Source organism: Oncorhynchus kisutch, linkage group LG20, assembly GCF_002021735.2.
Source record: "Oncorhynchus kisutch isolate 150728-3 linkage group LG20, Okis_V2, whole genome shotgun sequence".
Lineage (NCBI taxonomy): Eukaryota > Metazoa > Chordata > Actinopteri > Salmoniformes > Salmonidae > Oncorhynchus > Oncorhynchus kisutch.
The window spans coordinates 1,201,942-1,217,749 of NC_034193.2; the positions used below are offsets into that span (position 1 = coordinate 1,201,942).

General features: G+C 46.2%; 1 protein-coding gene across 1 annotated transcript in view; it reads left to right on the plus strand.

The window, feature by feature from the left end:
- Window positions 1–3,618: 3,618 nt before the first annotated feature.
- Window positions 3,619–15,808, plus strand: part of nid1a (nidogen 1a) — a 67,834-nt gene continuing 55,644 nt past the window's right edge. The window contains exon 1 of the mRNA XM_031799061.1: window positions 3,619–3,917. Within this exon, the coding sequence (XP_031654921.1) occupies window positions 3,711–3,917 (207 nt within the window). The 5' untranslated portion in view covers window positions 3,619–3,710. The remainder of the gene's footprint in view (window positions 3,918–15,808) is intronic.

The window sequence follows — 15,808 nt, forward strand, 5'->3', positions numbered from 1 at the left end:
TGGTGTGGCGCCATTTCCGTTCCAAATTTCTGGAAGCTTGCTTCAGAACTCGGGTATTTTCTGTGTACCAGGGAGCTAGTTTCTTATGACAAATGTATTTTAGTTTTTAGGGGTGCGACCGCATCTAGGGTATTGCGCAAGGTTAAATTGAGTTCCTCAGTTAGGTGGTTAAATCATTTTTGTACTCTGACATCCTTGGGTGGGTGGAGGGAGTCTGGAAGGGCATCTAGGAATCTTTGGGTTGTCCCAGAATTTATAGCACGGCTTTTGATAACCCTTGGTTGGGGTCTGAGCAGGTTATTTGTTGCGATTGCAAATGTAATAAAATGGTGGTCCGATAGTCCAGGATTATGAGGAAAAACATTAAGATCCATAACATTTATTCCATGGGACAAAACTAGGTCCAGAGTATGACTGTGGCAGTGAGTAGGTCCGGAGACATGTTGGACAAAACCCACTGAGTCGATGATGGCTCCGAAAACCTTTTGGAGTGGGTCTGTGGACTTTTCCATGTGAATATTAAAATCTCCCAAAATTAGATTATCTGCCATGACTACAAGGTCCGATAGGAATTCAGGGAACTCAATGAGGAACACTGTATATGGCCCAGGAGGCCTGTAAACAGTAGCTATAAAAAGTGATTGAGTAGGCTGCATAGATTTCATGACTAGAAGCTCAAAAGACGAAAACGCAATCATTTTTAAAAAAAAATTATCGTAAATGTTAGCAACACCTCCGCCTTTGCGGGATGCGCTGGGGATATGGTCACTAGTGTAACCAGGAGGAGAGGCCTCATTTAACACAGTAAATTCATCAGGCTTAAGCCATGTTTCAGTCAGGCCAATCACATCAAGGTTATGATCAGTGATTAGTTCATTGACTATAATTGCCTTGGAAGTGAAGGATGTAACATTAAGTAGTTTCCTATGTGAGATATCACATATTTCAGATATTTGAAGTAAGGGATCTAACATTAAGTTGCCCTATTCTGAGATGTGAGATATCACATATTTCAGATATTTGAAGTAAGGGATCTAACATTAAGTTGCCCTATTTTGAGATGTGTGGTATCACGATCTCTTTCAGTAACGACAGGAAATGGAGGAGGTCTTTATCCTAGTGAGATTGCAAAGGCGTACACCGCCATGTTTAGTTTTGCCCAACCCAGGTCGAGGCACAGACACGGTCTCAATGGGGATAGCTGAGCTGACTACACTGACTGTGCTAGTGGCAGACTCCACTAAGCTGGCAGGCTGGCTAATATCAGATAGCTTTTCAGATGTTTCTAGTGTTTCTTTCTGACAATGAAATCCATAAAAAAGGAGATGTCAAAGCCCTCTTTAGAAAGTTAACTACCAACTTGATGCACTGGAATGTAAGAGTACGAGAAGGTATGAGTACTGTGAAACACATAATCACCTTTGTTGGCTACTGTGTGATCTCTCCACTTGTCCAAAGCATCATTTGGGTCAGTAAACAGAGAAATGCCTGTTCCAGCGCCAATTAAAGGCCCACTCTGTAATATAAAGATCCACTTCTCGATAGAAGGTCTGCCACACGCTAAACCCACCCATTAGGCCCCAACAAGGGTCAATGAGGCTCAAGTTCAACCAATCAGAAGACTCATTATCCCAGCAGGGTAGAGGTTGATACCCACTGCAGTGATTAGCGTATGGCTCGCCTGCAAGCTACAGTGACACAGCTGGTCAGCGGCAAGCCTCAAATGATCAGAGTACGCTACACTGAATTGGGTTGTGCCAAATGGCACCCTATTCAATATATAGTGCACTACTTTAGACCAGAGCCCTATTCCCTATATAGTGCACTACTTTAGACCAGAGCCCTATTCCCTCTATAGTGCACTACTTTTGACCAGAGCCATATGGAACCCTATTCCCTACATAGTGCACTACTTTAGACCAGAGACCTATGGCACCCTATTCCCTACATAGTGCACTACTTTAGACCAGAGCCCTATGGCACCCTATTCCCTACATAGTGCACTACTTTAGACCAGAGCCCTATCGTAGTGCACTACATGGGGAATTTGATGCCATTTGGGACACATATTTACCGTCATCTTGTCCTCAGAGGTTGTATAGTTCCTGTGGCAGTAAATGCTCCATGCTCAGATGGCCCCCTGGCATTAGTCCAGATAGATCCCCAGCAAAAGACATATCTCCAGTGTTTGGTGCCCTCGTGAAGGCATTGTGGAGACAGTTGGTTTTAGGCCACACACTGGCCTATATTTACCAGAATTATTGTCTAGCCTACAACACCACACTGCAATGAATAATAGTTTTTGTTTTCTTTGTACAACATTCTACTCTAGGCTGTAAACTGCTGTCTAGCCTTTATACAACATTCTACTCTAGGCTGTAAACTGCTGTCTAGCCTTTATACAACATTCTACTCTAGGCTGTAAACTGCTGTCTAGCCTTTATACAACATTCTACTCTAGGCTGTAAACTGCTGTCTAGCCTTTATACAACATTCTACTCTAGGCTGTAAACTGCTGTCTAGCCTTTATACAACATTCTACTCTAGGCTGTAAACTGCTGTCTAGCCTTTATACAACATTCTACTCTAGGCTGTAAACTGCTGTCTAGCCTTTATACAACATTCTACTCTAAGCTGTAAACTGCTGTCTAGCCTTTATACAACATTCTACTCTAGGCTGTAAACTGCTGTGAACATGTCAATTGAATAACGGAGCAGAAAAGGCCCGTGATTTGAATGTTCCGTTCCATTTGGATCCGTTGTGGCTCTACTCTGGACGATTTATGAGGTCTAGAAAGGGCCCAGTGGCAGGCCAGTCTGGCTGTATTCTTACTTCTGATACTGAATGCACTGTCTGTTGCAGATCATCATTCTCCCAAATCATCCTATAACAATGTGTCCACATATACTCCCAGCAGGCCCAGTTAATCAGGAAAGCCTAACACGCACCCTGCTTGACGTATTACCTTTTATGTGTGGCATAACACAACCAGTTACAGGACCCTATAATATCTGCAATGCGGAGAGCGCGGACTGAATCACAGAATCCACATTCCAAATTGTCAAGCCAAGCTTTGGATACTGGATTGGGAGGGATGTGTTTTCTGTTTGTCCAGATTTACATATTCTATTTGATTGTGGTGTTGAAAACACAAACCAATATATTGAAGTGCCCTAAGTCGGTAATCAGTACGCAGTTGTGCTCTCATTATTGTTTTTTTGCCAATTTGCATTGGCAAATTAACCTGTCGGTGGACAATTCATTGCATATATTTGATATAATTCAAATCTGATTTCTCCCTAGCTGATCAGTTAAATTGTCATTCACCGACAGCCACTTCATTCGTTATGCTCACTCAGATATTATATTGACATGCTGTAGTTCATTATAAAATGTGTGGAATTGCATGAAATTAACTTTAAAATAAAAAAAATTATATCTCTACAACCCCATGGCAAAATAGATCGAATTGCATGAAATGACCTGTAAAACGGCACATTTCTTCTCTACGCCCCATGGCAAAATGTGTAGAATTTGCAGAGGGGTGCCACTAAAATCTTGTTTAGGGCCCCAAAATAGGGGAGAACCGGCCCTGGACACAACTCTCTCTTTGTGCTTAATCTGCTGTGGGGCTAGTTCAGTGCAACAGTCTCTCTGCATCTGCGCTACCCTCTGACTGCTCCACTCCGCGGTCTGTGAAGCACTAATCATGGGACAGCAGGGGCAAGGATGGCTGTTCTACGCGACCCTTCTTCTGGGGTGGGCAGTGTCTGTGCATGGTCTGACCCGGGCAGAGTTTTTCCCGTTCGGCAAAACCACTGGAGACCACGTTCTGGAACAGGGGAATGACCTGTCGCAACAACTAGCGCTGGATAAACCAGTTTTATTCTACGATGGAAAGTTCGATAACATCTTTGTAAGTTCACCTTTATGTTACTATAATGTGTATGATTGAGTAGCCACCTAAACAGACTACAGAAAAAAGTTGCATGGAGAGAATTCGGTTATAAAATCTGCGCATTTATGAGTGTGTTGAGTATGCACCCACGGGATGAATGATTTCCATGGCACAGTTAACATGGGTTCAACATGCTGTCGGTTTGACCGATAGTATTCAATTTTTTACTTGTATAAATGAAATACCATGTTCTACGTGGACATTCATGAGGTATTTATATAGGTCGAAGCATATAGATAGAAGTTTGGCAAGTAACACTTTGGCAAATCCTCATACAATATTAATTTGAACAGTTCCTTCAGGAAGTATTTATACCCCTGGATTTATTACACATGTTGTTGGGTTACAGCCTGAATTCAAAATGGATTAGATATTCATTTTTTTCACTGACCTACACACAAGACAAAATAAGGACAAAATGAAAACATGTTTTCCGACATTTTTTGCAAATGTATTGAAAATTAAATACAGAAATCTCTCAGTTACACAAGTAGTCACACCCATGAGTCAATAATTTGAAGAAGCACACATTTGGCAGCGATTACAGCTGTGAGTCTTTCTGGGTAAGGCTCTAAGAGTTGTGAGTCTTTCTGGGTAAGGCTCTAAGAGCTGTGAGTCTTTCTGGGTAAGGCTCTAAGAGTTGTGAGTCTTTCTGGGTAAGGCTCTAAGAGTTGTGAGTCTTTCTGGGTAAGGCTCTAAGAGTTGTGGGTCTTTCTGGGTAAGGCTCTAAGAGCTGTGCGTCTTTCTGGGTAAGGCTCTAAGAGCTGTGAGTCTTTCTGGGTAAGGCTCTTGGAGCTGTGAGTCTTTCTGGGTAAGGCTCTAAGAGTTGTGAGTCTTTCTGGGTAAGGCTCTAAGAGTTGTGGGTCTTTCTGGGTAAGGCTCTAAGAGTTGTGTCTTTCTGGGTAAGGCGCTAAGAGCTGTGAGTCTTTCTGGGTAAGGCTCTAAGAGCTGTGAGTCTTTCTGGGTAAGGCGCTAAGAGCTGTGAGTCTTTCTGGGTAAGTCTAATAGTATTCCACACCTGAATTGTGCAACATTTGTCCATTATTCTTTTCAAAATTCTTCAAGCTCTGTCAAATTGATACTCAGTAATGTTTTAATCTTGAAAAACTCCCCAGTCCTTAACGATTACAAGCATACCCATAACATGATGCAGCCACCACTATGTTTGAAAATATGGAGAGTGATACTCAGTGATGTGGATTAGCCGCAAACATAACACTTTTATATTCAGGACAAAAAGTTAATAGCTTTGCCACATTTGTTGCAGGTTTACTTTAGTGCCTTGTTGCAAACAGGATGCACGTTTTGGAGGGAAAATCATCCATCCTCAGTTTTCTCCTATCACATTAAACTCTAACGTTGGCCTCATGGTGAAAATCCCTGAGCAGTTTCCTTCCTCTCCGTCAACTGAGTTAGGAAGGAAGCCTGTAACTTTGTAGTGACTGGGTGTAATAACTTCACCATGCTCAAAGGGATATTCAATGTTAATGTTTTTTTTACCCATCTACCAATAGGTGCCCTTCTTTGCGAGACATTGGAAAACCTCCCTGGTCTTTGTGGTTGAATCTGTGTTTGAAAATCACAGCTCGACTGAGAGACCTAGCTTGTCATAATAGTCCCTTGTGGCTAAGTAGATCCAGTATGGAAATCATTTCTAAGTCACTCTGGATAAGACCGTCCACTAAATGACAAAAATGTCAAAATAAATAAATAAAGGGATTGAATACTTATTGATTAATTAATAAATAATTGATTTAAGACATTTCAGCTTTTCATTTTTAATTAATTTGTAAAAAAAAATATAATAATAATTATTACCCTTTGATGGAAATGTAATCCATTTTAAATTCAGGCTGTAATGTGGAATAAGTGAAGGAGTGTGAATACTTTCTGAAGGAGCATGAGGAGTTGATGCAGGTCAAGGGTTTACATTCTTTACATAGTCAATAAGTTGTATCAGTTGGATTGTGGAATGTGTGTGTGTGTGTGTGACCCCAAAACATTCCTCTATGTTCCTCAGGGGCTGTTATTGGCCATAGAGCCAAAGTCCTGCAAGAATTTTGTTGTGAAATATCTGCCTGCAACCCCCCCTCCACACACACACACACACACACACACACTCTCTCACTCTCTCTCTCTCTCTCAGCCATGAGACACCCCCTCCACACATACACATACTCTCTCTCTCAGCCATGAGACCCCCCCTCAGTGGAAATACAGAGTGTATCCAGCTCTATCTGAAGTCATTCTGGGTCAAAACACTGCCCTAATTTTAACACCATGTGCCCAGTGTGTGTGCAGGGCCGGCCCTAGGCATAAGCAACAGAAGCGGTCGCTTGGGGTCCTCGACCGCTAGGGGTCCTCGACCGCTAGGGGTCCTCGACCGCTTGGGGTCGTCGACCACTAGGGGTCCTCGGTCGCTAGGGGTCCTCAACCACTAGGGGTCCTCAACCACTAGGGGTCCTCTGCCGCTTGGGGTCCTCGACCACTAGAGGTCCTCTGCCGCTTGGGGACCTCGACCACTAGGGGTCCTCTGCCGCTTGGGGTCCTCGACCACTAGGGGTCCTCTGCCGCTTGGGGACCTCGACCACTAGGGGTCCTCTGCCGCTTGGGGTCCTCGACCACTAGGGGTCCTCTGCCGCTTGGGGACCTCGACCACTAGGGGTCCTCTGCCGCTTGGGGACCTCGACCACTAGGGGTCCTCTGCCGCTTGGGGTCCTCGACCACTAGGGGTCCTCTGCCGCTTGGGGACCTCGACCACTAGGGGTCCTCTGCCGCTTGGGGTCCTCGACCACTAGGGGTCCTCTGCCGCTTGGGGACCTCGACCACTAGGGGTCCTCTGCCGCTTGGGGTCCTCGACCACTAAGGGTCTTTGGTCCCTTGCAATACTTTCTATCAGTTGGATTGTGGAATGTGTGCGTGTGTGATTCCAAAACATTCCTCTATGTTCCTCAGGGGCTTTTATTGACCATAGAGCCAAAGTCCAGCAAGAATTTTGTTGTGAAATATCTGCCTGCAACCCCCACTCCACACACACACACACACACACACACACTCTCTCTCTCAGCCATGAGACACCCCCTCCACACATACACACACACATCAAATCAAATCAAATCAAATTTATTTATATAGCCCTTCGTACATCAGCTGATATCTGGCTAGGAAAAACTCCCTAGAAAGGCCAATACCTAGGAAGAAACCTAGAGAGGAACCAGGCTATGTGGGGTGGCCAGTCCTCTTCTGGCTGTGCCGGGTGGAGATTATAACAGAACATGGCCAAGATGTTCAAATGTTCATAAATGACCAGCATGGTCGAATAATAATAAGGCAGAACAGTTGAAACTGGAGCAGCAGCACAGTCAGGTGGAAGTTGAAACTGGAGCAGCAGCATGGCCAGGTGGACTGGGGACAGCAAGGAGTCATCATGTCAGGTAGTCCTGGGGCATGGTCCTAGGGCTCAGGTCAGTTGAAACTGGAACAGCAGCATGGCCAGGTGGACTGGGGACAGCAAGGAGTCATCATGTCAGGTAGTCCTGGGGCATGGTCCTAGGGCTCAGGTCCTCCGAGAGAGAGAAAGAAAGAGAGAAGGAGAGAATTAGAGAACGCACACTTAGATTCACACAGGACACCGAATAGGACAGGAGAAGTACTCCAGATATAACAAACTGACCCCAGCCCCCCGACACATAAACTACTGCAGCATAAATACTGGAGGCTGAGACAGGAGGGGTCAGGAGACACTGTGGCCCCATCCGAGGACACCCCCGGACAGGGCCAAACAGGAAGGATATAACCCCACCCACTTTGCCAAAGCACAGCCCCCACACCACTAGAGGGATATCTTCAACCACCAACTTACCATCCTGAGACAAGGCTGAGTATAGCCCACAAAGATCTCCGCCACGGCACAACCCAAGGGGGGGGGCGCCAACCCAGACAGGATGACCACAACAGTGAATCAACCCACTCAGGTGACGCACCCCCTCCAGGGACGGCATGACAGAGCCCCAGCAAGCCAGTGACTCAGCCCCTGTAATAGGGTTAGAGGCAGAGAATCCCAGTGGAAAGAGGGGAACCGGCCAGGCAGAGACAGCAAGGGCGGTTCGTTGCTCCAGAACCTTTCCGTTCACCTTCCCACTCCTGGGCCAGACTACACTCAATCATATGACCCACTGAAGAGATGAGTCTTCAGTAAAGACTTAAAGGTTGAGACCGAGTTTGCGTCTCTGACATGGGTAGGCAGACCGTTCCATAAAAATAGAGCTCTATAGGAGAAAGCCCTGCCTCCAGCTGTTTGCTTAGAAATTCTAGGGACAATTAGGAGGCCTGCGTCTTGTGACCGTAGCGTACGTGTAGGTATGTACGGCAGGACCAAATCAGAGAGATAGGTAGGAGCAAGCCCATGTAATGCTTTGTAGGTTAGCAGTAAAACCTTGAAATCAGCCCTTGCTTTGACAGGAAGCCAGTGTAGAGAGGCTAGCACTGGAGTAATATGATCCAATTTTTTGGTTCTAGTCAGGATTCTAGCAGCCGTATTTAGCACTAACTGAAGTTTATTTAGTGCTTTATCCGGGTAGCCGGAAAATAGAGCATTGCAGTAGTCTAACCTAGAAGTGACAAAAGCATGGATTAATTTTTCTGCATCATTTTTGGACAGAAAGTTTCTGATTTTTGCAATGTTACGTAAATGGAAAAAAGCTGTCCTTGAAATGGTCTTGATATGTTCTTCAAAAGAGAGATCAGGGTCCAGAGTAACGCCGAGGTTCTTCACAGTTTTATTTGAGACGACTGTACAACCATTAAGATTAATTGTCAGATTCAACAGAAGATCTCTTTGTTTCTTGGGACCTAGAACAAGCATACTCTCTCTCTCAGCCCTGAGACACCCCCTCCACACACACTCTCTCAGCCATGAGACACCCCCTCCACACTCCCTCTCTCTCAACCATGAGACACCCCCTCCACACATACACACTCTTTCTCAGCCATGAGACTCCCCCTCAGTGGAAATACAGAGTGTATCCAGCTCTATCTGAAGTCATTCTGGGTCAAAACACTGTTCTAATTTTAACACCATGTGCCCAGTGTGTGTGCAGGGCCGGCCCTAGGCATAAGCAACAGAAGCGGTCTCTAGGGGTCCTCGGTCTCGAGGGATCCTCGGTCACTGGGGGTCTTCGGGCCGCTAGCGGTACTCGGCCTCTAGGGGTCCTCAGTCACTTGAGGTCCTCGGTCTCTAGGGGTACTCGGCCTCTAGGGGTCCTCGGTCGCTTGAGGTCCTCAGTCTCTAGGGGTACTCGGCCTCTAGGGGTCCTCGGTCGCTTGAGGTCCTCGGTTTCTAGAGGTCCTTGGTCGAGTAGCAGCAGCGTAAAAAAAATGGGGTGGGAGGGTTCAATGCAAATAGTCCGTGTAGTCTTTAGCTGTTCAGCAGTCTTTAGCTGTTCAGCAGTCTTTAGCTGTTCAGCAGTCTTATGGTGTTCAGCAGTCTTTAGCTGTTCAGCAGTCTTTAGCTGTTTAGCAGTCTTTAGCTGTTCAGCAGTCTTTAGCTGTTCAGCAGTCTTTAGCTGTTCAGCAGTCTTTAGCTGTTCAGCAGTCTTATGGTGTTCAGCAGTCTTTAGCTGTTTAGCAGTCTTTAGCTGTTCAGCAGTCTTTAGCTGTTCAGCAGTCTTTAGCTGTTCAGCAGTCTTTAGCTGTTCAGCAGTCTTTTGGTGTTCAGCAGTCTTATGGTGTTCAGCAGTCTTTAGCTGTTCAGCAGTCTTTAGCTGTTCAGCAGTCTTTAGCTGTTTAGCAGTCTTTAGCTGTTTAGCAGTCTTTAGCTGTTCAGCAGTCTTTAGCTGTTCAGCAGTCTTTAGCTGTTCAGCAGTCTTTAGCTGTTCAGCAGTCTTTAGCTGTTTAGCAGTCTTTAGCTGTTTAGCAGTCTTTAGCTGTTCAGCAGTCTTTAGCTGTTCAGCAGTCTTTAGCTGTTCAGCAGTCTTATGGTGTTCAGCAGTCTTTAGCTGTTCAGCAGTCTTATGGTGTTCAGCAGTCTTATGGTGTTCAGCAGTCTTATGGTGTTCAGCAGTCTTATGGTGTTCAGCAGTCTTTAGCTGTTCAGCAGTCTTATGGTGTTCAGCAGTCTTTAGCTGTTCAGCAGTCTTATGGTGTTCAGCAGTCTTTAGCTGTTCAGCAGTCTTTAGCTGTTCAGCAGTCTTATGGTGTTCAGCAGTCTTATGGTGTTCAGCAGTCTTATGGTGTTCAGCAGTCTTTTGGTGTTCAGCAGTCTTTAGCTGTTCAGCAGTCTTATGGTGTTCAGTAGTCTTATGGTGTTCAGCAGTCTTTAGCTGTTCAGCAGTCTTATGGTGTTCAGCAGTCTTATGGCTTGGGGGTAGAAGCTGTTAAGAAGCCTTTTAGACCTAGACTTGGCGCTCCGGTACCGATTTCTGTGCTGTAGCAGAGAGAACAGTCTATGACTGGGGTGGCTGGAGTCTTTGACAATTTTTAGGGCCTTCCTCTGACACTGCCTGGTGTAGAGTTCTTGGATGGCAGGAAGCTTATCCCCAGTGATGTACTGGGCCGTACGCACTACTCTCTGTAGTGCCTAGCGGTCAGAGGCCGAGCAATTGCCGTACCAAACAGTGATGCAACCAGTCAGGATGCTCTCGATGTTGCAGCTGTATAACTTTTTGAGGATCTGAGGAATTATGCCAAATATTTTCCGTCGCCTGAGGGGGAATAGGCTTTTTCATGCCCTCTTCACGACTGTGTTGGTGTGTTTGGACCACAATGGTTTGTTGGTGATGTGGTCACCAAGGAATTTGAAGCTCTCAACCTGCTCCACTACAGCCCCATGGAAGTCATGGACGTCCCCTAAATGAACGTCAATGAATGTGGTATTGATATCAAAACAAGGAAACTATTAACTCATAATAATACACTTAGGTTGGAGTCATTAAAACTAGTTTACATACACTTAGGTTGGAGTCATTAAAACTTGTTTTTCAACCACTCCTCAAATTTCTTGTTATCAAACTATAGTTTTGGCAAGTCGGTTAGGGCATCTACTTTGTTCATGACACAAGTAGTTTTTCCAACAATTGTTTACAGACAGATTATTTCACTTATAATTCACTGTATCACAATTCCAGTGGGTCAGAAGTTTACATACACTAAGTTGACTGTGGCTTTAGAAGCTTCTGATAGGCTAATTGACATAATTTGAGTCAATTGGAGGTGTCCCTGTACAAACAATAGTACGCAAGTGTAAACACCATGGGACCACGCAGCCGTCATACCGCCATAGTAAAACAAGTCCTATATCGACATAACCTGAAAGGCCACTCAGCAAGGAAGAAGCCACTGCTCCAAAACTGCCATAAAAAAGCCAGACTACGGTTTGAAACAAAAAGAGAACTGTTTGGCCATAATGACCATCGTTATGTTTGGAGGAAAAAGGGGGAGGCTTGCATGCTGAAGAACACCATCCCAACCATGAAGCACGGGGGTGGCAGCATCATGTTGTGGGGGTGCTTTGCTGCAGGAGGGACTGGTGCACTTCACAAAATAGATGGCATCATGAGGTAAGAAAATTATGTGGATATATTGTAGCAACATCTCAAGACATCAGTCAGGAAGTTAAAGCTTAGTTGCAAATGGGTCTTCCAAATGGACAATGACCCCAAGCATACTTCCAAAGTTGTGGCAAAATGGCTTAATTAAGGACAACAAAGTCAAGGTATATGAGTGGCCATCACAAAGCCCTGACCTCAATCCTATAGAAAATGTGTGGGCAGAACTGAAAAAGTGTGTGCGAGCAAGGAGGCCTACAAACCTGACTCAGTTACACCAGCTCTGTCTGGAGGAATGGGCCAAAATTCACCAACTTATTGTGGGAAGCTTGTGGAAGGCTACCTGAAACGTTTGACCCAAGTTAAACAATTTAAAAGGCAATTCTGCCAAATACTAATTGTGTGTATGTAAACTTCTGACCCACTGGGAATGTGATGAAAGAAATAAAAGCTGAAATAAATCATTCTCCCTACTATTATTCTGACATTTCACAATCTTAAAATAAAGTGGTGATCCTAACTGACCTAAAACAGGAAACATTTACAAGGATTAAATGTCAGAAATGGTGAAAAACTGAGTTTAAATGTATTTGGCTAAGGTGTATGTCAACTTCTGACTTCAACTGTAGATTCCTAACTGATCTCATGTCCTTTCTGTGAGCTCCGTTGTTGTTGACCATTCTAATGTTAAACAGTCACAGTAAGGTACATATTGTTGCTCAGAAATGATTTGATATTGGGATAAAACGGCTACATTGGAGCTTTAAAACTGCAATATTTTCTCTGCGCCCCATTGCAAAATATTACATAAAATTGACAATAACAATAGCATTTAGCCTGCAAGGTGTGTGGGCCCCCAAACCAAATCTGCCTTACGGACCCCAAAAGGCTAGGGCCGGCCCTGTGTGTTATAACTGTCTCCACCCCCACCATGTCCTACAACAGTATTACAACTGTTGTCTCTCCTGTTCACTCTGGTCAAAGCTCTTGTTATTAGGACATAATAACCTCAGCTCCCCCAACCCTGGAGTGGACTCTGATAGCCCCTCCACATCAGAACCATGGTCCACACAGCCCCTCCACATCAGAACCATGGTCCACACAGCCCTTCCACATCAGAACCATGCTCCACACAGCCCCTCCACATCAGAACCATGCTCCACACAGCCCCTCCACATCAGAACCATGCTCCACACAGCCCCTCCACATCAGAACTATGGTCCACACAGCCCCTCCACATCAGAACCATGGTCCACACAGCCCCTCCACATCAGAACCATGGTCCACACAGCCCCTCCACATCAGAACCATGGTCCACACAGCCCCTCCACATCAGAACCATGGTCCACACAGCCCCTCCACATCAGAACTATGGTCCACACAGCCCCTCCACATCAGAACCATGGTCCACACAGCCCGTCTATATCAGAACCCTGGGAGAATAAAGAGCTGAACCCTGGGAGAATAAAGAGCTGTAGAACAGAACCCTGGGAGAATAAAGAGCTGAACCCTGGGAGAATAAAGAGCTGAACCCTGGGAGAATAAAGAGCTGTAGAACAGAACCCTGGGAGAATAAAGAGCTGAACCCTGGGAGAATAAAGAGCTGAACCCTGGGAGAATAAAGAGCTGAACCCTGGGAGAATAAAGAGCAGACCCCTGGGAGAATAAAGAGCAGACCCCTGGGAGAATAAAGAGCAGACCCCTGGGAGAATAAAGAGCTGATCCCTGGGAGAATAAAGAGCTGATCCCGGGGAGAATAAAGAGCAGACCCCTGGGAGAATAAAGAGCAGACCCCTGGGAGAATAAAGAGCAGACCCCTGGGAGAATAAAGAGCAGACCCCTGGGAGAATAAAGAGCAGACCCCTGGGAGAATAAAGAGCTGATCCCTGGGAGAATAAAGAGCTGTAGAACAGAACCCTGGGAGAATAAAGAGCTGAACCCTGGGAGAATAAATAGCTGAACCCTGGGAGAATAAAGAGCTGAACCCTGGGAGAATAAAGAGCTGAACCCTGGGAGAATAAAGAGCTGAACCCTGGGAGAATAAAGAGCTGTAGAGCTGAACCCTGGGAGAATAAAGAGCTGAACCCTGGGAGAATAAAGAGCTGTAGAACAGAACCCTGGGAGAATAAAGAGCAGACCCCTGGGAGAATAAAGAGCTGAACCCTGGGAGAATAAAGAGCTGAACCCTGGGAGAATAAAGAGCTGAACCCTGGGAGAATAAAGAGCAGACCCCTGGGAGAATAAAGAGCTGAACCCTGGGAGAATAAAGAGCAGACCCCTGGGAGAATAAAGAGCTGAACCCTGGGAGAATAAAGAGCAGACCCCTGGGAGAATAAAGAGCAGACCCCTGGGAGGTTAAAGAGCTGAACCCTGGGAGAATAAAGAGCAGACCCCTGGGAGAATAAAGAGCTGTACCCTGGGAGAATAAAGAGCTGAACCCTGGGAGAATAAAGAGCTGAACCCTGGGAGAATAAAGAGCTGTAGAGTCTGACATGGGAGGGCATTCATAGTCTGATGGGGGGGCATTCATAGTCTGACATGGGAGGGCATTCATAGTCTGACGGGGAGGGCATTCATAGTCTGACATGGGAGGGCATTCATAGTCTGACGGGGGGGGGCATTCATAGTCTGACATGGGGGTGGCATTCATAGTCTGATGGGGGGCATTCATAGTCTGACATGGGAGGGCATTCATAGTCTGACGGGGAGGGCATTCATAGTCTGACATGGGAGGGCATTCATAGTCTGACATGGGGGGCATTCATAGTCTGACATGGGAGGGCATTCATAGTCTGACATGGGGGGCATTCATAGTATGACATGGGAGGGCATTCATAGTCTGACATGGGGGGGCATTCATAGTCTGACATGGGGGGGGCATTCATAGTCTGACATGGGGGGGCATTCATAGTCTGACATGGGGGGGCATTCATAGTCTGACATGGGGGGGCATTCATAGTCTGACATGGGGGTGGCATTCATAGTCTGACATGGGGGGGCATTCATAGTATGACATGGGAGGGCATTCATAGTCTGACATGGGGGGGCATTCATAGTATGACATGGGGGTATTCATAGTCTGACATGGGGGTATTCATAGTATGACATGGGGGTATTCATAGTCTGACATGGGAGGGCATTCATAGTATGACATGGGGGGGCATTCATAGTCTGACATGGGGGGCATTCATAGTCTGACATGGGGGGGCAGTCATAGTCTGACATGGGGGGGCATTCATAGACTGACATGGGGGGGCATTCATAGTATGACATGGGGGGTATTCATAGTATGACATGGGGGGTATTCATAGTCCGAACCAGGGGGGGGGGGATTCATAGTCTGACATGGGAGGGCATTCATAGTCTGACATGGGAGGGCATTCATAGTCTGATGGGGGGGGGCATTCATAGTCTGATGGGGGGGGCATTCATAGTCTGACATGGGAGGGCATTCATAGTCTGACATGGGGGGCATTCATAGTATGACATGGGAGGGCATTCATAGTCTGACATGGGGGGGCATTCATAGTCTGACATGGGGGGGGCATTCATAGTCTGACATGGGGGGGCATTCATAGTCTGACATGGGGGGGCATTCATAGTCTGACATGGGGGGGCATTCATAGTCTGACATGGGGGTGGCGTTCATAGTCTGACATGGGGGGGCATTCATAGTATGACATGGGAGGGCATTCATAGTCTGACATGGGGGGGCATTCATAGTATGACATGGGGGTATTCATAGTCTGACATGGGGGTATTCATAGTATGACATGGGGGTATTCATAGTCTGACATGGGAGGGCATTCATAGTATGACATGGGGGGGCATTCATAGTCTGACATGGGGGGCATTCATAGTCTGACATGGGGGGGCAGTCATAGTCTGACATGGGGGGGCATTCATAGACTGACATGGGGGGGCATTCATAGTATGACATGGGGGGTATTCATAGTATGACATGGGGGGTATTCATAGTCCGAACCAGGGGGGGGGGATTCATAGTCTGACATGGGAGGGCATTCATAGTCTGACATGGGAGGGCATTCATAGTCTGATGGGGGGGGCATTCATAGTCTGATGGGGGGGGCATTCATAGTCTGACATGGGAGGGCATTCATAGTCTGACATGGGAGGGCATTCATAGTCTGACATGGGAGGGCATTAATAGTCTGACATTGGGGTATTCATAGTATAACATGGGGGTATTCATAGTCTGGCATGGGAGGGCATTCATAGTCTGACATGGGAGGGCATTCATAGTCTGACATGGGAGGGCATTCATAGTCTGACATGGGAGGGCAT